Source organism: Macaca fascicularis, chromosome 4, assembly GCF_037993035.2.
Source record: "Macaca fascicularis isolate 582-1 chromosome 4, T2T-MFA8v1.1".
Classification (NCBI taxonomy): domain Eukaryota; kingdom Metazoa; phylum Chordata; class Mammalia; order Primates; family Cercopithecidae; genus Macaca; species Macaca fascicularis.
The window spans coordinates 128,340,483-128,363,407 of NC_088378.1; the positions used below are offsets into that span (position 1 = coordinate 128,340,483).

Sequence of the window (22,925 nt, forward strand, 5' to 3'; positions counted from 1 at the left end):
TGGTGGCTCATGCCTGTAATCCCAGTAGGCTGAGGCAAGAGAATCACTTGAACCCAGGAGGTGGAGGTTGTAGTGAGCTGAGACAGCGCCACTGCACTCCAGGCTAGGCAACAGAGAGAAACTCCGTCACAAACAAACAAACAAACAAAAAGCCTCCTGGCCTGGCACAGTGGCTCATGCCTATAATCTCAGCACTTTGGGAGGCTGAGGTGGGAGGATCACTTGAGCCCAGGAGTTCAAGATCAGTCTGGGCAACATAGCAAGATCCTGTCTCCACCAAAAATAACTCCAAAACTCCTTTTTTCCTTTTTCCAAACACTCAATCCCCAAGAATGTCCGGATCAAACTCTTAAATCCATCTCCATCTTTCCATTCCAAAATCTACTCACTGGTCTGAAGCACCAAAGTATTTCCTCAAGATCAGTAGTCCCCAATCTGCCTGTCTTGCCCATTGTTCTCTCCCGCCAGGCCCAACGTACTCACCGCCAGCCCAGCCTGCTGCACCAAGACAGAAGTCTTATATTCTTGCATGCAGACCAGTACAGCATAGATGCCACCCTCCCTGGCAAAGAGCGGTCGCCACTCGTGCTTGGTCATGAGCAGGTAAAGGAGGCGCAGGGCCTGCACCACCACCATCTTCTCTCCCACCTGGTTGGTCAGCAGCTCCACCAGCATCTTCACTAGCTTCTCTCTGACAAGAGAAGAGACGTTGGGGCTCCCCATCCCAAGGAGTCTTGCCTGACCTCCCAGCCATGGCATCATCGGAATCCCTGACCAATCCCATCCACCAAGAGCTAGTCCATCCTCTCTGCCCCACCCAAACCTGCTCTCCTTGCTCCAGTCTCACCCCAATCCCCTCCCCTCTGCAGCCAAACTGCCTGTGGCTCCTCAGCTAATGAAGGAGGCAGTAGAAAAAATGTTTACAAACTCTGGCTCATCTTTTCAAATAAATCTATAAATTCAAAGTGATGCTAATCAAAATGCCGAAAAGGTGGTTTTGTTTGTTTTTGAGATGGAGTCTTGCTCTGTTGCCAGGCTGGAGTGCAGTGGCGCAATCTCAGCTCACTGCAACCTCCACCTCCCAGGTTCAAGTGATTCTCAAGCCTCAGCCTCTCGAGTAGCTGGGACTACAGGTGCGTGTTACCACATCCTGCTAATTTTTTGTATTGTTTTTCAGTAGAGACGGGGTTTCGCTATGTTGGCCAGATTGGTCTCGAACTCCTGTTCTCAAGCAGTCTACTTGCCTTGGCCTCCCAAAGTGCTGGCCTAAAAGGTTTTTTAAAACACCGTGACAGGCAGATCCAGGCCTTGGAAATGTTCAGAAAAAAATAGTGGTAGCCAGGCGCAGGAGCTCATGCCTGTACTCCCAGCACTTTGGGAGGCTGAGGTGGGCGAATCGTTTGAGCCCATGGCTTTTGCCATGGGCAACACGGCAAAACTCCATCTCTACAAAAAATTATCTGGCATAGTGGCCTGTGCCTGTAGTCTCAGCTACTTGTGAGGCTGAGGTGGGAGGATCACCTGAGCCTAGGAGGTCAAGGCAGCAGCAAGCTGTGATCATGTCACTGTACTCCAGCATGGTTGACAGAGTGAGACCTTGTCTCAAAAAAAAAAAAAAAAAAAAAAGTGGTAGACTTGCCTATTATTATCAAAATATAAATATAAACTTGTAATAACTGCAACCCTGGAACTGATATAGGGTAGCTAAATAGATCAGTAGATGAGAAGAGAGATAAGGGTGGTATACAAGCCAGTAAAAAAAAAAAGGAAAAACCATTTAAAATATAATGTGTGGGCACAGTGACACACACCTGTAATCCCAGCACTTTGGGAAGCTGAGGTAGTGGGATCATTTGAGGCCAGGAGTTCGAGACCAACCTGGCCAACATGGTGAAACCCTATCTCTTACTAAAAATACAAAATTTAGCCAGGCATGGTGGCGTGGGGCTGTAATCCCAGCTATTCTGGAGGCTGAGGCAGGAGAATCGCTCGAACCCAAGAGGCGGAGGTTGCAGTGAGCCGAGACGAGAATTGCACCGCTGCACTCCAGTCTGGGCGACAAAGCAAGACTCTGTCTCAAAATAACTAATTAAACAAAATGCAATGTTGAATGAGGTGGGAGGATTGCTTGAGGCCAAGAGTTTGAAACCAGCCTGGGCAACATAGTGAGACTCCATCTCTACAAAACAAGAAAAAATTAGCTGGGTGTGGTGGCTCATTCCTGTAGTCCCAGCTACTTGGGAGGATAAGGAAGGAGGTTTGCTAGAGGCTAAGAGTTTGAGGCTGTGTGAGCTATGTGATCTTGCTACTGCACTCCAGCCTGGTCAACAGACTGAGACTCTGTCTCTAAAAAAAACAAAACAAAACACACACACACACACACACACACACACACACACACACACACACACAATGCAATTTAGAGATACCTGGCTATCCATATGAAAACAATGAAGCTGGAGCTCTACTTCACAACATTTGCAAAAATAAACTGCAAATGAATTTTTAAATGAATTTTAAAAATACAAAATCATGGGTATTTTTGGAAAATATAGGGAAATATTTTAATAATCCTGGAACAGAATAGATCTTTTTAAGTAGGACACAAAATCTAGAAGCCATAAAAAAGCTGAAAAATGTAGCAACAAACAGTCTGAAACTCTAGCATGATGAAAAAAACACTATACACAAAATTACGAGACAAGCGCAGGAGCTAGACAAAGGTGCCAGTGGAAATGCTGATCTAAGAGACGAGGAAGAAGTGCCTCTAGAGTCCCTAGATCAGGGTGAGGGTCAGGAGAGAAAATAGCAGGTATTGACTGTTGCTTCACAGTGACAGCGACGCCAACTGAGGAGGTGGCTTGGGAACTATGAGGGGAAAAAACACAGAAGGAGAACTTCTGGGAAAGAAGGCAAATAAAGGTACTGAGAAAGTTCTGCTTTTAATCTATCTTTTCTAAGAAGTTTTATAATGACAACAGTGTGAAATAGGCTTTAAATACATATCCCCTTCCACGGCCATGATTTCTTATATACTAGACAATATACATGGGTAATACATATGAATAGATACAGAAATATGTAAGGATGTTTACCCACATGTTAACAGTGATTGTCTCTGCCTTAATGGCTTTCAGATTTTTTTCTGTCAATCTCACTTGAATATGATCAGATAATTTTTATTTTAATAATTTTCTAATTTTTTTACTGTATGTATTATTCTATAACCACAAAATAAAGCTAATATGATTTTTAAAAAGACAAGCAAAATATCTGGAACATAAATAACAAAGGAATAACCAAAATTCCTATAAATACATTAAAAAAGGCAAAGATCCAATTAAAAAGTGGACAAAGGATAAGAACAGAATATTTATAGGAAAAAAAAAAAAAAAACAGAACAAATGTATGCAAATATGCCTAACTTTACCAGAACTAGGTAACTAAAACAAAGAGATACCAATCATTTAAAATGCTGCCAATTAGACAGATTGAAAAAGAAGACAATATTCAGTGTTGGCAGATGTTAAGGAAAAACAGACCCGTTAGAACACTGCACTTGAAATTGGAGATAACCACACTGCAGGGTCCTATGCAGCAGTAAACATAATGAGGCAGCTCCATGCAGACTGATATGGAAAGCCCTCTAAGGCACTGAGTGGGGGCAAAAAAAAAAAATTGTAGAAACATGTAGAATGTGATTACATAGACTAAAGCACAGACTCAGAAAATGCTCTATTTCCAAACACACAATTACAAATGCAAATCTATAGGATATAGTAGACTGATAACAGTGGTGAGAAAGGACTTCGGCCTTCCTATGTTCTTTTACATTCTTCAGATCTTTTAAAACGAGAATCCAGCTGGGCATGGTGGCTCACACCTGTAATCCCAGCACTTTGGGAGGCTGGATCATCTGAGGTCAGGAGTTCGAGACCAGCCTGGCCAACATGGTGAAACCTCATCTCTACTAAAATACAAAAATTAGCTAGGCATGGTGGCGGGCACCTGTAATCCCAGCTACTTGGGAGGCTGAGACATAAGAACTGCTTGAACCCAGGAGGCAAAGGTTGCAGTGAGCCAAGATCACACTATTGCACTCTAGCCTGGGTGACAGAGTGAGACTCTGTCTCAAAAACAAGTAAATAAATAAAAATAAATAAATAAATAAAATGAGAATACGTTGCGTGTTATTTGTATAACTTAAAAGTAGAGGGCTGGACGTGGTGGCTCACGCCTGTAATCCCAACACTTTGGGAGGCCAAGGCAGGCAGATGATGAGGTCAGGAGATTGAGACCATCCTGGCCAACATGGTGAAACCCCATCTCTACTAAAAGTACAAAAATTAGCTGGGCATGGTGGCACATGCTTGTAACCCCAGCTACTCAGGAGGCTGAGGCAGGAGAATCCCTCGAACCCGGGAGGCAGAGGTTGCAGTGAGCCAAGATCGCACCACTGCACTCCAGCATGATGACATAGCAAGACTCCGTCTCAAAAATAAATAAATAAATTAATTAATTAAATAAAAGTAGAAAAAACTTTTAAAATAAAGTAGGTTTTAAGGTCTAATGTGTTTAAAAAAAAAAAAAAAAGTAGGGACAGAAAAAAAAGAAAAAGAAAGAGAAAAAACTCCAGTTCTAGAGCCAAAAAGACCTAGGTTTGAATCCTGGCTCTGCTATCTGTAAAACTCTAAGCAAGTTACTTACATTCTCTAAGCTTCAGTTTCCTCACCCATCCAATAGGATAAATATTACCAACGTTTCCTCCGATGTTAGGTGGATTTAATGAGAGAATGCACGTAAAATACTAGCATTGGCCGGGCGTGGTGGCTCAAGCCTGTAATCCCAGCACTTTGGGGGCCGAGACGGGCGGATCACGAGGTCATGAGATCGAGACCATCCTGGCTAACACGGTGAAACCCCGTCTCTACTAAAAAATACAAAAAACTAGCCGGGCAAGGTGGTGGGTGCCTGTAGTCCCAGCTAAGGCAGGAGAATGGCGTAAACCTGGGAGGCGGAGCTTGCAGTGAGCTGAGATCCGGCCACTGCATTCCAGCCTGGGTGACAGAGCAAGACTACGTTTCAAAAAAAAAATATATATATATATATATACTAGCATAGTGCCTGGCATAACAGAAGTGCTCCAAGAATACGAGCCATTAAAACATCCAACCTTCCTGCTCGGCTGCTCCTCAGGCTGAGCCTTCCCTCATCCCCAGCTTTTCTAATTCGTGATCTCAAAGCTCCTTCCCCTCTACCACCATCCTTTGCCTACAGCTTCAACCAAAACCTCTTCCCTCCCCAATATGCTAACCTCAGTGATCTGTCAGGACGGACCAGAGGGTGATCCCGCTCAGTGACCTCCTCCACAGCCTGAGAGAGGGCACAGAGCCCTGAAAGCTGCAGGTTTGTGTCCAAGCTGGATATCTGCACAGTGGCCACGACGGCTGCCACATGTTGATCCAGGGAGCTGCGAGGACCGGGACCCCGCAAGGCTCTGGCCATTTCTGAAATTGGTGGGAAAAGGCAATGGCTAAAAGAACTGTGGCACCTTGAAGTTAGAAGTCTTTAAAGTCAAGCCCAGTTATCCTACCAATATTTAAATACGTTATCGGCTACTGCAGCTTGCATAGTTTTCCAATTCTGTGTCAGGGATCTAATGATCAAACAAAGGAGATGAAGACACCACAGAAAAAGGACCCTCCTTTTCCAGAGATACTGAAGGGAGCGCTGGTTAATTAAATACAATCAAGGTCAAAAGGAAGAAGATGGACACATGGTTCCAAGGCATTTTCTCCTGCAAAAATGACCTTCTTCCATGGTTTTCCTTCGATCCTGACTATCCATTTCTTCTACTGAGACCACCCAGGACCTGTTCCAATTGCTTCCTCCCAGAACCTGACTCACCACTGGCTGACTCCTTCATCTCAGTGGGCAGGGTCATCCCCTCAGTCACCAGAAGCTGGTTAAACAGCTGCGAATCACTCTGTGCCATGGGGGGCTCAGTCCTTGTCTTGGTGGGCTCGGCCTCTGTCTTAGGGGCCTCGGCCTTTGCTTTGGGGGACTCAGTCTCTTCCTCTGAGAAGTTGGCCTCCGACTTGGACTCCTCTTCTGGATCTGGGGTACAGGAGTGATTTCGTGAAGTAGACGAGCTGCTTCGTTCATCAGACAGCAGCCCATACTTGGTGTAGATCTGGGAGTTGAGCAGGTCATTGAGAGTGCTGCCCTCAAATCGACTACTGAGAACCTGCAGCAGACTCTCAGCCATCTCCACGGACACAGAGATCTCACCTAGGGCCTTTTCACCCAGGGTCTGTCAACAGAAGGGGTATACGTTTAAGAGATAAGCAGACACAAAGGTCTTGGGGTCAGTAACGGGAAGGGTGATCACTCCCCACCACGCCCCCACACCTTCTACATACTAAACCCTCACAGCACTTGCCTCTGCCCCCCAGCAGGACTTCTCCTAACTCTAACCTCTAGCTCCAGCCTCCCCCTAGTGGTATCCCCTGTCTGAAACTCCTTCTAGAGAATCCCACCTCTAACCCTACTAGAAAATCCCCAGGTATCTCAGGCCTATAATACCTCATCCACGTTCTTCCAAAGATTCTGGAAAATTGGCTGCTGCTCACACAAGTCCAACTTTTTGATAAAGAAAAGCAGCTCCCACCATTCAGCCTGGGTCAGATATCCCACTCTCTCATTCTTCTGAGGTTCGGGCTGGAGGTACGGCAAAGGGTAGAGCCCATCCATAGGATTCCAGTCCCAGGAGGGAAATGCTGAGGACACAGGCATGGTGGGGATCAGCACCCCTCAGGAATGGGGTCCGTTTCTGGACCCCTAGGACTGCTCCTGGTCAGAAGTGGCTTCATCCCAGTCACTACTCCTCTGTTCAGAGACATGCTATCCATGTCCCCTCTTAGGCTCACCTGTGCCCAACACAGTAGCCCCTGCCCCCTTCTCCACAGCTGCTGAAGCCTTATCCTCAGTGGCTTCCTCAGGGCCCAGGATCTCCAGCATGTGCCAGTGCACCCAGTAAGTGCGGCCTGTCGACTGCCAGAAAACCTGGTATGAGGGAGGAAGAAAGAGGGCAGAATAGAGAAGGCTCAACCATCTGAGCCTTGGCCTGTGAAGGCTTGAAAGGACATGCCCAAGCATAGATTTGGGGCGCACCCTCACATACACAGCTGGCTAAGCCTGGAAAAACCCCCATATGGCAAAAGGCTTCCTTCCCTTATCAGGAGTGGGCCCTGCCTCTTCTTAACCATGATGTTCTCTGCTTCCACATTCCTTCCTAGCCTCTTCCACTGGTGGTGGTGGGGAGGTATCTCCATTTATCAGTTCTGCTTCCTGGGTGAGTCTCCCATGAACTTACAGTCCACCCACACCCCACACCCCTGCCACATTTTCTCAGCCCTCCAAATGCACCCCCCGCAAATGCCAACCCCCTTGTATCATTCCAATTCCCCAAGGGGGTTTCTTCTTGGGTGGCCTGCAGGAGTCCGCTGTATGAAGTCCCAGCTATACCCCACCCCAAATAAACTCCCAACAGTGTCTCACCACCACATGCTGCCCACCTGCACAGGGGGAATGCCGTTGTTGCTCTGCCGGAACTCGCCCTCGTCCCCAGCACTGATCTCCTCATAATCATCCAGCATCCGCACTCGCATCCCCGGCTGCAGCATCTGCTGCACATATTCTCCATAGCCACTACGGCTGGAGAATTCAGAGCGCTGGCGGAAGACCCACCCTTGTCTTCTGGGGGTGGTGACAATGGTGGGGAGTAAAAGGCTGGGGCCTGAAATGTAGGGCTGAAAGATGGACCGGGTTGGCCGGGGAGGTGACATGCCCTGTTCGCTGAGGTTCCGGGCCCAGCCCATGCTCCGCACAAGCTCAGAGATGAGATTGCCCACAGCCATGCTGAACTCCAGCTCCCGCTGTCCCCGGCTTTTCTCTCTTGTGGCACACGGGGAGCTTTGGTCTCCAGCTCCCAGCTCTGGACTGTTATTCAGCTGATCCAGGAGGGAGGTGACACAAAGGTAGCGCTTCACCAAGGAGAAGAGCAGCTTTCCTGGGATCTGTAAGGCACAATACTTGGGACAGGTTCATCTCTTCCTGGCTTTAGCTTCTCCCTTTCCCCCCAGTATCCTCCTTTACAGAAAAATAAAGGCCTTCTCCCCAGGCCTGTAGTTCTCCAACTTTGATTTGTGTAAGAAAGGCACAGGGAGTGTCTTAAGACACAGATTTCTGGGTTCTCATCTCAGAAATTCTGAATGGAGAGGGGCTGAGAGGGAGGACATGAACCTTCATGTTAACAAGTTCCCAGGTGGCTCTGGTGCTAACATTCAGTCCTGAACCATGTTTTCAGAAATAATGCCTCAGCCCTTGTACACAGCATTTCCCTACAGCTGGTAGTGTACCTGAGGCAGATGAATGCCCTCAAAGGCCATGCAGTGTTCTTCAGAGGATGTGGTTTCTGCAAACAGCTCCAGCAATGTATAGCGACTGTCAAAATCCATGTGCTGCTCGATGCCATCTTGCTGGCTCAGTGACAGAAGGACGTGAGCCCGACTCCCTGTAATCCATACCCAATCCATAACTTCTCCTCAATCCCCAGTACTTTCTCCCTGCCTTTCCTAGATTCTATCTCCTATCCCAGAGGCTTTCAAACTTTGTTACTAAGACTCACAGCAAGAAATGTTTTACATGGTAACCTGTTACAAACATACATACATATAACTGAAATATATTTTATGGTACAAAATTTACCCCTACTAAGTGCTACACACTAATGACTTAAGTTTTTTAAAAAATGTTGGTTGTAACCCACCAAATTGATTTCAAAACCAACTAATAAATCTCAATCCAGTTTCGAAAATACAGATAAATCCTATTCTCTTCTCTGGTCAATGCACTGAGAATGAACAGATAAGCCAGAGGCTATCATTTTAGCCTCTTTATATACCTGAAATAGCCTACGAATCTGTAGTTTTCCTTTGCATCAAATTGATATTCACCAAATACTAGGTGTTCTTACAGAGCTAGGAAATCTCTCCTCTTTCTGTTCTTACTCCCTGTGGCCCCATTTTCTCCATTGTTTTCCTTCTTCCCTGGCTGTCTCTTACCAGCATCGTGGGCTGCCAGAGCCTGCAGCATTTTGCCTGCACTCCGGCGGATCTGAGGCTCAGGATTGCACAACATGTGCATAAGCAGGTCCAGGGCTCCTGTCTCCCTGAAGACACCAGTGAGGGGCCCGATGCTGGCGTAGGCACTGAGCACGTGGATGGTGTGGAGCACAGCAGCCGTGAGGCTTGGGGTCCCACTTTCTGCCAGCTGCCTGGCTGCCCTGCGTACCAGCGCCTGCACATCAGCCTCCATCTCTCCCATTGCCACTTCATCCGGGCCTCCTGGATCTCGAGGAAAGCTTCCTGAAACCCCAGCTGGTTCATGCTGAGGTCCCTTAGATAGTGCCCGCTCACCTAACAGCCCAGGGCAGTTGGCGTAGACCTCAGGAGCTGACAGCCACATGAGGATGTGCTCTGCTTTGCCTTCTTCCACACCCACTTTGCCCACTTCCCCACACTTCAGGACACTCCATCGGATCAGGTATTCAGGATGCCCATCATGCCCAGGCCTCTGTCGAATGAGTTCTTCAGGATATGCCTGCAGCCGAGGCCCTAAAGGCACCATGAGGTCCCCAGCATGCCGTTCCCCGACCATCCTGACCTCCTGGGATATATAAGGAGAAAGATAAGGCAGTATGAGAAAATAAAAAAAATACAGAGGGGGTGGAATCTTGAGACACAGAGAAGGTGGGTGGTGATCGGTAGGCTGCATGGTAGAATTTAGGAGGCCAAACAGAAAAGGCAAAAAATAGGATGGAATAAATAGCTGAACATACTTTGGGATTTATAACAGAAGGAGAATGGAGTGAAGACAGTGAGGGGATAAAGAGATTTAAGAAATGGAAGAGTTGGCTGGGCCCGGTGGCTCACACCTATAATCCCAGCACTTTGGGAGGCCAAGGTGGGCAGATCACGAGGTCAGGAGTTCAAGACCAGCCTGGTCAACACAGTGAAACCCCATCTCTACTAAAAATACAAAAATTAGCCGGGTGTGGTGGCATATGCTACTCAGGAGGCTGAGGCAGGAGAATCACTTGAACCCAGGAGGCGGAGGTTGCAGTGAGCCAAGACCGCACCACTGCATTCCAGCCTGGGTAACAGAGCGAGATTCTGTCAAAAAAGAAAGGAAGGGAGGAAGGGAGGAAGGGAGGAAGGGGAGTTTACAAAAAGATAATGAAAAGAATAATAGGCAAGGTAACAATAAACAGTGACAGTTAAGCAAGATAGTTTAGGCAGGATAGCAGGGTGGCTGAGGGTTACCGATTAGGACTTAGAAAGATGACATGGGTGGACAGGAAGCACAGCAGCATGAGAGGCAGTGGGGTCAGAACATGTGAGGAAAAGTAGGACAGCGGAGGGGCACGACAAGGAGCATAAATGACAGAGTAAAGCTGCAAGATGGATGTAAAGGGTGGGCCATGGCAGATACAGAGAACGGAGATGACAAAAGGCTGGGATGTTGGGGCAAATGACTGGATAGGAAAAGTGTTTTCGAGTCTTGTGAAAGGGGGAGGGCCCTAGGGACCAGATAAAATTATGGGAAAGATGACCAGGTCCCACCCTGCACTTATGCTGTATGTATGGTAAGGATCTAAGTAAGTCAGGTAGACAAGACAGAGGTGGCAATCACTGGGTTAAAGGTAGGAAATGAGGTCAGGAGAGAAGCAATATTCAGAGATTTTAGTGTCAGATAAATGTGACTCTGAATTCTGGCTCTTTGTCTCACTGTCTGCATAGTTTGGAACAAGTTACTTAACCTCTGAGCTTGTTTCCTCTTCTGCAAGATGGTAGTAATATTCATAGTTACTTCATGAATTTAAAAAAGATCATGTATGTAAAGCACTTGGAACAGCATCGAGCACATGAGTGTTCAGTAAACATAATCTATTATTATTCTTAGATGGAGAAGGTAGGGGAGTCATCAAATAAATGCAAAGTTATTAAGACCGATTATAAATGGGAGTGGAATGATCAGGAAAGATATGAGTGATATGAAGCAGTGCAGGAGCAACAGGGAATAGTGAGAATAAGAATGGAAGAAGGTAAACCCAGATAAAGATATGGGTGGTCAGGGCAGGGGTCATGTTGGGGTACAGGGACAGAAGATTAGAGTAGAAGTGAAGAGGAGGGAGAAAGAAGGATGTGGACCTCAATGGAAGTAGGGGTCCACTTAGGATGGGGGGCAGGCCTGGATGGTAACCAGTGATGTGCCAGCGGGCAACTGATTAGCAGCAGGGGGAAGTAAAACAATCGGATAGGAGGAGGTGGGGGGATGTAATGTGGGCCTAGGAGAGCAACAGTGAACTGAGGTGTGGGGGTGAGGTCTGGACGCAGGGATGAGACCAGCAGATAGCAAGGTCAAGCCCAAGCTTGCAGAGCCGTGGAGGAGGCCAGCACTGCAGAGGGAACAGGTTGGGGGGAGGGGGGAGGATGTTTGGGGGCGCGGCCCAAAGAAGCTGAAAAGATCCAGTGAATCTCAGAGAGCAAGACCTCGTTCCCTTCGTCAGCCCCATGGACAGTGGCTAAAGAACCGGGGAGGAGACAGGAGAAGGGGAGGGACCGGGTCGGCGCAGAACTCTCCTCTCACCTCCCACCGCCCGGCTCAGCCCTCGCTGGGACCCAGCGGCCGGTCCCGCCGTCCTGGCCCCGCCTCTTCAGAGCTCCCTTCCGGGTCACACGGCGACTGCACGCACGGCCAGGCACCTACGGGTCCCACCGCGGCCCACGCCGAGCGTGGCGGAACAGCGCGCGAGTGGAGCATGCGTGCTACCGCGGCTGCTGCATGGGGAGAGGGTCGTGGGGGCGCGCTCCCGGCGGAGCCCGGGATCGAGGTCACGTTGCTCCTCTCTTAGCAGCAGGAAGAAGCCCCCTCCTCTTCACTGGGTCGGCTCTCCTAATCCTCCCTTTCCCATCACAGCGATCATGCTGACGAAATATAGTAAAGCACACTCCCACCTTAAGGCTGTCCTTTTTGACTTTTCAGTAGGTCACGTGCCCATGAGTTTCCCAAACCCTTCAGCAATGCTTTGGATTAGTTGTGTCACTTTTCCTGTTAATTATAATTGCTCCTCTGCGTTGGCCTTAACACCTAGCAAAACCACGCACAGGGAAAAGGTACGCGGCACCCCGCAAAACATTCCTTAAATTAAATCGTATAGAATTAAACTGCCCAAAGCACACCTTAGCATTACCGTTCTCATCAAGCAGCCCAGATCGCTACTCAGAGCAGCAATTTTAGGAGTTTGCCTCGCGTTCATACCCCCGTCCCTCCCTAAGTAGAAAAACAGAGCCAAAGACCCCACAGTCTGTGCACAAAAATGATACATTTATTGAAAGAGTATTTTTTTTAATACAAAAGAAAGCTCTGTACATAGGACTGTGACCATGTCCACTATTCCTGGGTCAGCATCCCAGGGGAAGTAGAAACCACTGACATACACACTCACATTCACGCACACACACTCAGGCACACACACACACACATACCCCAGAGCCACCGAGGAAGGGAAACACCAAGGGTCGCTGCACATAAAAATGCCACCTCAACTCATCCCTGACACACGTATGTCCTCCCAAGGCCACGCTCACACAACACACATTATAAGCACTTTGCCTGATTCACTCACGGGGTCTGTCTTTTGTGGGAAGGAGAGGAAGAATTCATCAAAGGTCTCCTCCCATGGGTGGGGGAGTAGGGAGTGAGTGAGTGGTGGTGGAGTGAAACAAGAGCAGAGAAAAGGGGCTGGGCAGTTACAGACCTGAGTCCCAAGCTCCCCTGCTCTCTGGCCCCTGATTTGCCATGCCCCAGCCTTGAAAGCCACCCATAAGCCCCAGCTATCTCCAGGAGAAAGCCCAGAAAGGTGACTTCCATCTTGGCACCCCAAACTGGGGCAAGACAGCAATGAGGGTTAGAGGTTAGGGGGTTCTCAAACATGTCGGCAAATCATCCCCTTGATAACTAGGCTGTGCGTAAAATCTTCCCCCACCCCTTCACCTAATCACAGAAGCCAGCTTGTTCCTACTGAAGGCAGTCTTGGGGTTAAGAAAATTTCACCCCACTGCTGCCCCGTTTCTGAAAAAGCTCCCTTTCTGGATATAGGTGGTGAAGGTAGGCTCTGACACAGGGTAAAAGACCCTCCCCCCTATGCTGGCCCACCCTCAAGGTCTACCCCAAAGGGGGAGGAGGGGGGTGGGGCATGGCCCCTGTACAAATTACATAAATACTGAGGTTACACTTAGAAAAATAAATTCATTTTCTTCAAGGCTTTTTGTCTTAATTTAAAAAAGTTACAGTAGCTGCTCACTCCCTGGGAGAGCTGCCCATTTCTGGCTCCCCTTTGGCTGCATTCAGCCCAAGAGCTGCTCCCACTTCTTCTGACCCCCATTCCTGCCTCTCACCCCCTCCCAGACCCCACCCTGCTCACTGCAACTTGGGCCCCAGGCAGCTGCAGGCCTGGGACAGCACAAGGCTGCAATGCCCATGCGTGTGGCACAAATGAAGTCAGTTGCCTCCGCCTGACACCCTCCCACCCCCACCCCGACATTTGGTCTCCCTCTTCCCTCTCCCTAGCAACAGCCCTAAAGGGCAAAAAGAGGCCCAGAGCTGTGGGTCACCCTCCCCACCCTATTGGGGCATGGCCTGAGGGCCCCTCCCCCGGCTTTCTCCTGGAAACAACCCAGGACTGGGCAAACCCAGAATCTCCCCCACACACTGGCGGACCCCGAGCTCGTGGGGTGGCTCTGTCCCCAGGGGCCCAGCCAGTTCTGGGGAGCCCTTGGGCTCTCCAGGGAAGGGGAGTTTGGGCAGGGAGGGGGACGAGAAAAACGCCATAAAAAAAAGTTAAATATTTTAAAAATATATATTTATAGATTTGTTTTCACTTCGTCTCCTCAAATAAAAAGTTCAAAATCAACTTTAAGTAAAGCAGCTGGGAGGAGAGGGGGGAAGACAAGAGGGAGAAGGGAACGCTGGTGGTTCCCTCCAACCCAGGATCCCCTGGAGGTCCAAGGGGAGCGGCAAGGCAGGGCAGGCAGCCCCAGGAGCCTGCCCAGTGCACAGGCCCAGCTACTCAGGAACTGAAGGGGCAGAGGGCAGCAGTGTGAGGGAAGAAGCCCCTGTCTCCCCAGCTGGCCCCCTGAGGGGCAGGGGCAGGGCTCTTTTGACCCAGCCTGTGGCAGACACAGGGCTGACCTGGGGTCAGCAAGGAGGCTAGCAAGAGGGCCCCAACTGCTTCTTTAGAGGAGGACACAGTGCCCAGCCCCACAGAAGGCCTGTGTGTGGGGAGGCGGGGCACGGTCCCATTGGGTAAGCTAATACTCATGGCAAACATCGAGCCAAGCTGGTGAGGGGGTCCCAGGAAGGAGGACGGCCCCTCCAGCAACAGAAATGGGAGGTGGGGCGGGAAGAAGGGGAGGCTGAGGGAGGACGGGTGGAGGCAGGCAGGCCCATTTCTTTGGCTGGAGTGAGAGGGCTCAGTCCTGTGGCTGCCCGTTCCTCCTCCCCGCCTCCCTCCTGCGGCCCGTCAACGTGTGTATAAAGAAAACGTGAAAAGGCAACAATAAATAAGTGGTGCCGTCCCTTGGGCCATCTGTCCAGGGCGGCGGGCGGATCATTCACTCTTGGTGCTGTGGGCGGTGTCCAGGTTCACCACCTGTAGCTCGGTGAGGTTGCTGCTGCTCCCGGCCTGCTGCCCTATCACAGCCATCTGGAGGGAAGGGGGTGAATGAGGAGAGGCAGGGACTGGCCAGCCGGCTCAGGCTCCCCTGGCTTCCCTGCCTGCCAACCACAGGCCTGAGCAGAAAAGCTGATGGGCTTCCAGGCTAGGGATTTTGGCTTTGATGAACTGGTAACAGGATCCCCCAAGGTCAAGACAAAGAAGTGGCTATCTGGGATGGGGTGAAAGATATCCCTGCCTACCTGGTGGAGCTGAACTGCTGAAACAGGGATCTGCACTGTCCCAGATGATGCTGTCAGGAACACCTGGGGGACACCACCTACATTGGAAAACCACAGGAGATACTCAAATTGTTTGTTGAAACTTCCAGATATTAGAGGAGTGGTGACAAATGCACAAGTGACTGGGGGAGTCTCAGATGTAAGAGCCCAAGGGAAAGGGTGCCAGTGTCTGAGGGTGCATGTGGGTGTGAGTGTTCAAGTGTGCATGGGTGTCCAAATGTGTATGTAAGCATCCAAGTCTGTGTTGTATTTGGGTAGAAATATTTGTAGGCATCAGTGCATACATGTGTGTGTGCACGTGTGTGTGTGTCTAAGGAAGGAAACGGTCCTCCTTTCCTTAGCCCTGTTCCTCTACTCACCTGGCTCCTGGACCTGGCTGTGGGACACCTGCATGGTAGATGGTGCCTGGGAGAAGGCATTCAACACGGTGAGGCTGCCATCACCCAGGCCTGAGGTGGGGGCATACATCACCGCATGCGGGCTAGGGTACATCATGTGGCCACCCACAGTTGTGGGCACGGATGACGTCATGATGGTGGCGGGCAGCGTCACTGGCAAACACAGACATGTGTCAGCTCGGTACTGGTCCCTACTGATATCTCCCATTCCCTAGGAATTCCAGGCCCCCAGAGCCCTCTTGCCATTTCCCAGGTCAGAAGCTAGACACGACTATTCCTCCGCTCCATCATCAACTAAGAAAAGCCTATTTTTTCTTGAACACAACAGCATCAATCTTTAATTGTATCCTATCACATTGTACTATTCAACTGTCTATCTGCTGAATTCTCTAAGTCCCAAATCTTGGGAAAAACAAAGATTATGACTGACCTACTCTCAGAAAACTCAGATACTCCCCTTTTAGGGAACTCTAACATCTTATTTTTTATTTGTTTTCATTCTCCCTCCTTCTTAATGCACAGCTAACAAATTCATCTTTCAAACAACCACTTCTCAAATGTTAATGTGCATTATATGGGTATCTTGTTAAAACACAGACTCTGGGCTGGGCGCAGTGGATCACACCTGTAATCCCAACACTCTGAGAGGCCGAGGCAGGCGGATCATGAGGTCAGGAGATCGAGACCATCCTGGCTAACACAGTGAAACCCCGTCTCTACCAAAAATATAAACAAATTAGCTGGGCATGGTGGCAGGCGCCTTTAAGTCCCAGCTCTCGGAAGGCTGAGGCAGCAAAATGGCGTGAACCCGGGATGCAGAGCTTGTGGTGAGCCAAGATCGCGCCACTGCACTCCAGCCTGGGCGACAGAGTGAGACTCTGTCTCAAAAAAAAAATAAAAAAACACGGACTCTGATTCAGTAGGTTTGGGGTAAGACTCAATATTCTGTATTTCCAACAAGCTCCCAGGTAATGCTGGGTGTTCCCAGTCCATAGGCCACACTTTGAGTAATAAGGTTATAAATAATAAGAACTTAAAATTAACTTTATTTTCAGAGTATCTCATCATTTCTAAAATGTCTAGAGATACCTGAGGGTAACTGTGGCTACTCAAAACCTGTAAGACCCTCACACAAAGAGAAAATTGCTCTCTAAGTCCTTCTTGATAATTAAGCAAACGTGTCTTTGAGCAAGTAACTTCTTATTTCTAGGCCTCAGGCTCCTCATCTGAATGAGAAGGTAGCATCAATGGTCCCTAATTTTCTTCTGGAATCCACAGCCCACTGCAGGGCGGGATTCAAAACTCAGTCATCCTCACCTGACTTTCCCATAATTATTAGGCCAAAAGCCTCAATCTCCACTTTAAGAAATCCCTTGACTTTGGTTATAGGAGGGTTACTGTTGGGCACCTACTGCTAGGCCGCGTGGGGGAAGGCAGGGAGGGAGGGTGACAGGGCTGCGAGCTATACCTGTCCCGCTGGAGGAGGTCTGCGTGAGGTCTGTGCTGCTGTCACGGGAGGGAGACGCCTGCTGTGGGGCCTGGTGCACTTGAATGGCCTGCACTGGGACCTGCTGGGCCACTGCCCCACCTGCAAAATACAGAGTCTTATTTGTGCTCTGTCCCACCCAATTGCCACCTCCACCAAGTACCCATGGACACCCCAGTCCCAGGGTCTGGCACACTGGCCCCCAACTCCCATCACTATCTTTCCTGGAAGCCAAAGAGGCCCTTCATGCCCGAATCTCCCCTCTGGGGGCTTCCACACTCTGCTCTTGCCCATCCCTCCTCCTCCTGCCCTGGGCCTTGCCTCTCTTTTCTTCAGTTGACCCAAGAGCTGGCAATAACCCATCAAGGACATGATCTGCCTTCCAGTCAAGGCAGGAAGTGGTGAAACGTCTACTGCCCTGTGGCAATAGGGGCACAGGGCTGGGGTAGCTAGACAGGGCCAGAATATATGGTTGAAACTTACTGACAAGGACAGCAGGGGTCTCAGTGGGCAGAGGTATGCCTGCCAACGGGACATAAGAGGCTTCTCTCAGGCTCTGGCCCCTATTCACCTTCCTTCTGAGCAGGGAAAGAGGTTCTCTTGGTGCCAGCCCTAAACACACTCTTAGCATGCTTGATTTGCCCCAGAGAGGACGAATCTCTCCCTTCCCCTCGTGACTCACCAGGCATGAGGGTGAAGCTGGTAGGCAGCTGCATAAGGCCCCCAGAGGAGACAGGGCCGCTGCCTGTACTCTTCAGCACAGTCCCATTGGCACTGCTGACAGCACTGGGGCTGACACTAGCAGACACTGGTGCCAGGTAGTTGGTGATGGGAAAGGAGGGGCCGCTGCTGACTTGCATGGTGGTAGAGGTGCTAGGTGCTGTTTGGATGGTAGAGGTTGTACCCGGCAGGTTGGTGACTGTGAACGCCGGCTTCAGTGTGTCCTATACCCAGAGTAAAGATGAAGCAATGAGCCTCTACCAGACCCTGCCTTTGCAGAAGTTTTGTGTGGACTGAGAACCCAGACTGAAACCAGTGAGCTTGGGTTCAAATCCCAACGCCACATTTACCTGATGCCTCACTCTTGGGTAAGTTATTGATATACTCAGCTACAGTTTTCTATCAGTAAAAGGAGGATAATACCTACCTCTTAGGTTGCTGTAAGGATTAAGTAGGTTAGCATACGTAAATCACTTAGAAAACAGTACCTGGCACATAAAAAAATAAATAAATATTTGCTGCTCTTATGATGATGATTATCATTTTCATCATTATAATCCCCTGAGTCCTCTGCTCCAGTGGACTGTGGTAATCCCATTGGCTGGAGAGTCAGGACACCAAAGTCTGTTCCTAGCTCTGGTAATGACCATCTAAGTGACCCTGAAATAACCACTCCCCTTTTCTGAACCTCGGTTTTCTTCTTCTATAAGCATAAGGGGGCTGGGCTGCTATGTTTTCTTTAAGAGTTCTTCCAGTTCTAATTTGTCAGGCTTCTGAGATATGAACTGAGAGTTTCTCGGGGAACTTAGAGTTTGAGAGAGATCTTGAGGGTCTGGCAATGACACACTATATGTCAAACACCCAAGATGTAAACTACCAAAAGAATGTACTCATCCAACAAAATTTCCTGGGAATAAATGAGCCCTGCTGTTATAAAAGTTTAAAAATTATTACAGATGATATACCACTAAGAGAGCGGGGAGCCTACAGCACTGACTCTCTCCTCAGGAAGACTTCCTTCTTAGAAGGGGAAGGAGGAAACTGAGAACCAAGCCACCAAGCCCAGACCCGAACTGAGTCAACCAGAAGCTCAAAGGCTGGGGGGGTGGGTCAGCACGAGACGTTTGCTAAGCAGCTGGGCCCAAGACCCTTGATTGGCGGAGGCGTTGCTAAGGCAAACAGTACCGCTTCTTCCCATTGGCCAGTCAGTTAAGTGCCACCCGGAAGGTGGAGCTCCCCAGACAGCAAGGGAGGAAGCCCCACCCCCTCTCCTTACCGGGAAAAGGAAGGGGTAGGAGTAACAGCGCAGGCATCCCTAGCAGCAGGCAAATGCGTTCCCTAACTGCCCAGGCCCCCAACACCCTGAAGGGGCAGGCGGCTGGCTTGTAAGGTAGTCCCCGGTCCAGTCAACTAGCCCACCTGCTAAGAGTGCTGGGTTCTCAGGACCCCGGAACCGGAGTGCTCCCTTTCTACTCCCTGGCGACCAAGCCCGGAGGGCCGGGCTAAGCTACACCCCCGCCCCTAGCGGGGAGACAGCTGGCGGGAGGAATGCAAAGGCCCTGCCAGGCAGGCGGGCTGCGGGCGGGAGGCCGGCGTGGAGCCCGAGCCGGCCTTATATGGGCACGGAGGCCGCCCGCTTATCTAGGGGGCCGGTCTTCTATCAGGAAAGTGAGGATGGACACCTGTCCCCTAGGACAAGGGTCGTTAATCAGGCTCCACTCCACATCAGTGGGTACCTATCCACCTGCCCTGGGCCAGAAAGAGAGAGGGACCCCCCTCCCTTCCCTCCTCTCACATAGGCAACCCAAACACACCTTGGTCTCCCCACTGCTGTCAGACTCCGACACCTGGTAGGTGAGATCTGTCTCTTCAAAGCCAGTGGCACTCATTCTCTGGTCTGTTGTGGGGTCTGAGCGGGGTGGAGAGTCTGGAGAGTTGAGGCAGGTCTGAATCAGTGCCTTGCCGGTCTCACTGGTGATCATGGGCTGCAGTTTTCGTGTGGCAAAGGTATACACATGGCCTGTCTCACTGGCCACCAGCAACAGCACCTGTGTCCCTGTCAGCGTGGACAGCTCATAGGCCTGAGGGGTGAGGACGGAGATGGGCAGGTCAGCAAACTTTTTATCTCTACCTTCTTTGAGAAGTTGGAAAAAGAATTATATAGTGATGTCATTCCCCCATTCCCATAATGACCTTCGTCTCTAGTGATTCTGGGGGCAGGGTGTCCTATCAGGATCTCTGGAAGCAGCAAAACTACCAATGCTCCTCCTTTGAGGAGCAGCCCCATTGACCTGAAGATACCCCAAGCAAACAGTAATAGCCTCCCAGTGATGGAACATATAACCTCAGGGGATACGGAAGGACTCAGCTATAGCTGCTCCCCAACGCAGCTTAGTGCCTGGAAAGTCCCGGAGCCTCAACCATTCTCACTGTCACAGGGACCAGGATGGATCCCTACCTATCACACTGGAATTTGCACATTAGTGATAAGGGACCACTTAAGCTCCAACTGTCCCATGTTTCTTTCCAGAAACTGCACAGGCTCCAACTTGTTGCCATAGCCTAGTTTCTCCTGTTGTCCTGTAATACTTTACTGCCTTTTTTACTTTGTCTTGGGAAGAAGGTTATGGAAGGGGAGAAGAGAATTTTCCTTCATTAACTACCTCCCCCCACAACCTTCTCCACTGATGATCAAGTGACAAGGGACATTGATACAACAGTGTCTAGAGTGAGGGGAGACGAGACCTAGATTAGCACTAAACATCCTGCCATGAGCCCAGGAAGGGGACCTTCAAGGATGGCCCCACAGATGCCATACTCTCCCAACAAAGTTCTACGAACCACCTTGGAAGCAGCTCTGGTTTCTACATGGGACAGAAATAAACACCAGCCAATGTTCCCAAGGATCCAGCTACTTGTCTCCCAATTCTTCTGCTTTCATCCCTTCCCTTATCATCTACACCCCAAAATGACTCTTTTCCTCACCACTTTTCACTGGCTGGCAGAAGAGGAATTCCTAGGTACCTCTGCAAGCCTCCCCGATTTCCCCCAAACCCCATCCATGCATAGATTCTCCCTAGGGCTGGAAACCCCACTTGTCCTAACGGCAGGAGATTCTGCAGCGGGTCCTGCCAGGAGCAGCATGTGGTTCCCAGCGGATGCCATGGAACACTCACGGCCGGCGCGGGACTAGGTTCCTGCTGCTCAGGGCAGCACCAGTTCTCCTGCCCCGCTCCCTTACCTGGTCCCTAACCCTGCCTGTCCTTCCAACCAGCACTACTCTCGTGGTGCCCATTTCCTCCCACACATGCTCGCTCATTGTTGTCATGCAGCTCCAGCCTCCTCACCTCCATACCTTCTCGTTTGCTCCCTGCTTTTCCAGCGCCCTCCTCCAAACACCGGAGTGCACTGGACCTACTGATCCCGGCTTCTCATTATTCACCTCCCCGGCAGCCTCGCAGCCTCCCATGACCGCTCCTCAAACCTCCACTCAACAAGGGCCCTCCTTCCTCTCTCGCGCCGGTCACTCCCACCTCTGCGCCTTTCCCCAAGGTTCCCGGCGTTCGCGGGATCTCCCCTCTCCCCACATTTCCCCGGCGGCCCCTCCCCTTCGGCCCTCCCCGGGTAGGAGCCATCCCCTCCCACACACCTCCTGCGGACTCGCCGCCTCTCACCTCCGCCTCGGCTCTGCCGTCCTCCCGGGCTCCCCTTGCGCATCCCCACCCTTCCCGGGCCCCGGGGCCAGCCAGCCCGCCGGCTTGGTACCTTCTTCATGATGCCCGTCTTCCTCTTGCTGAAGGTCGTGTAGCGCCGCAGCTTGTTGTCGATGAACTCCATCTTGATCTTCACGCGGCCCCGGGTCTTCTTACCCGGCTTGGCCCCGCTCACCGCGCCGCTCACCGGCCCGTAGCCCCCGGTGGCCGCCGCCGACGCCTCGGGCCCACCGACCACCATACCGATCTCCATCTCGCTCAGGCTCCGCTTCATGCCGCGCCGCTCGGCGCCCAGCTCCTCCTCCTCGCCCGACTCCGAGTCGCCCTCGCTGCCGCTGTAGAGGGCCCCCGCGGTGGGCGCCGGGGTGGTTGCCGCCGCTGCCGCAGCCTCCCGCTCCAGGCGGCCGGGCCCGAGCCCCGCGCCATTCCCGGGGACCCGGCCCCCGTTAGCCCCACGAGTCCCGCCGCCGCTGCCCGGCCGCCCCGTCGGGGTCCGGTTCAGGCTGCCCCCCAGGGCCGAGCCCCGGCCCAGAGCCGCCGCGGCCCCAGCTTGGCTCGGTAACATGGCGCTCGATGCAGGAGGGCGGACGGGCAGTCAGCGAGGAATCGGAGCCGCAGCCGCCGCCATCGGCTTCCCGGCTCAACCCGGCACTCCCGCTGCTGCTAGTGCCGCTATCGCTGCCGCGGCAGCCGCTGCGAACCCGGGGCCCCTGCACGCCCGGGCCGACCTGGGCCCTCACTTTCCTGCCCCTGTGGCCCGGGTTGCCCCAGGCCGCGCGCAGCGCCCCCTGTCCGTCTGCTAGGGCGGCGCGCCCGGCGGCCTTCAGCGTCCCCCGGGGGGCAGGGGCTGCTGGCCGCGGCCGAGACGGCGGGTGGAGGGGGCCGGGACCACGCGCTGGCGGCGGAGGGATCCCCCGACCCTTCCCCCCATATAAAGAGATACAATGTTTCCTTTTATGGCGAGGCCGCTCCTTATATGGTGAGCCCCAGCGCCCCCGCCCCATTGGTCCATGGTTCCGGCACCTCCGCTCCCCATTGGCCCGCAGGGGAGCGCTTATTTGCATAGACATACCAAACTCGTTCCTGTCCTCTCGCGTCAGACCGCGACTCCGAGAGGGGTGGAGCCGACGCCTCTTAAAGGAACCGGAGAGCAGGCGCGACTCCGCCTCCCTGAACCCGAGAATGATAGAACGGTTTGGGAAGCACCCGCGGAGAAGTAGCCTGGGACTGGAGCGCAGTCTTGCGGAAGAGAGGGAGCAGCACTAGGAAATGGGCTCCAGCACCGGGACCGCTGGAGACAAACACTGGGGAAACCCCTAGGTGGATTGTGGGGTTTGCAGTCAATTAAAAAAATACAGCCCAAATTCCAAGGGAGGAGTGCAGGGATTGATTGGAGCATTTCCTCACGCCTTCCTAAGGGAGGCACAGTTATTGGCTGAGCGGAGGGAGCTTGGATCCCCGGTGTCCAGACTCGTAGCACCCCAGCCGCTCAGCTCTAACTTTTCCCCTCCCCCCAACTTCCCCTCC

The 22,925-nt window shown here is 51.4% G+C and overlaps 2 protein-coding genes across 23 annotated transcripts in view; both read right to left on the bottom strand.

Moving 5' to 3' along the window:
• The window catches only part of CUL9 (cullin 9), a 44,099-nt gene extending 32,318 nt beyond the window's left edge, over positions 1 to 11,781 (bottom strand). For 18 of the 21 annotated variants that reach the window (XR_012433769.1, XR_012433766.1, XR_012433770.1 and 15 more), the window contains exons 1-9: positions 11,713 to 11,781; positions 9,126 to 9,729; positions 8,421 to 8,575; positions 7,578 to 8,078; positions 6,930 to 7,065; positions 6,586 to 6,779; positions 5,908 to 6,313; positions 5,315 to 5,507; positions 484 to 691 (exon numbers count right to left, since the gene is read on the bottom strand). Coding sequence is in view for 9 of the 21 variants with exons in the window: in XM_045390921.3 (XP_045246856.2) it covers positions 484 to 691; positions 5,315 to 5,507; positions 5,908 to 6,313; positions 6,586 to 6,779; positions 6,930 to 7,065; positions 7,578 to 8,078; positions 8,421 to 8,575; positions 9,126 to 9,720 (2,388 nt within the window). In the remaining 12 variants the exon portion in view is untranslated. The remainder of the gene's footprint in view (positions 1 to 483; positions 692 to 5,314; positions 5,508 to 5,907; positions 6,314 to 6,585; positions 6,780 to 6,929; positions 7,066 to 7,577; positions 8,079 to 8,420; positions 8,576 to 9,125; positions 9,730 to 11,712) is intronic. The other 3 variants (XM_074037994.1, XM_045390919.3, XM_074037995.1) reach the window with 2 other exon arrangements.
• A 648-nt stretch (positions 11,782 to 12,429) lies between these two features.
• On the bottom strand, positions 12,430 to 22,349 carry SRF (serum response factor). Of its 2 annotated transcripts, none has more exons than XM_005552939.5 (7): positions 21,451 to 22,349; positions 19,500 to 19,766; positions 17,648 to 17,909; positions 16,948 to 17,067; positions 15,441 to 15,632; positions 15,043 to 15,119; positions 12,430 to 14,830 (listed from the first exon to the last, which is right to left on the bottom strand). In XM_005552939.5, the coding sequence occupies exons 1-7, from the start codon at positions 21,961 to 21,963 to the stop codon at positions 14,735 to 14,737; spliced, it is 1,527 nt and encodes a 508-aa protein (XP_005552996.1). In that variant the 5' UTR covers positions 21,964 to 22,349; the 3' UTR covers positions 12,430 to 14,734. The 2 variants fall into 2 exon arrangements, with proteins under 2 accessions (XP_005552996.1, XP_045246858.2); XM_045390923.3 differs by lacking the exon at positions 21,451 to 22,349 and adding an exon at positions 21,041 to 21,222.
• Positions 22,350 to 22,925: the final 576 nt, after the last annotated feature.

Coding starts and splice junctions, on each gene's coding strand:
- SRF (XM_005552939.5), bottom strand. CDS start 21,963: ATGTTACCGAGCCAAGCTGGGGCCGCGGCGGCTCTGGGCCGGGGCTCG. Junction 15,120..15,440: donor CAGCCAGGTCCAGGAGCCAG/GTGAGTAGAGGA, acceptor TTTCCAATGTAG/GTGGTGTCCCCCAGGTGTTC. Junction 14,831..15,042: donor CAGCAGTTCAGCTCCACCAG/GTAGGCAGGGAT, acceptor CCTTCCCTCCAG/ATGGCTGTGATAGGGCAGCA.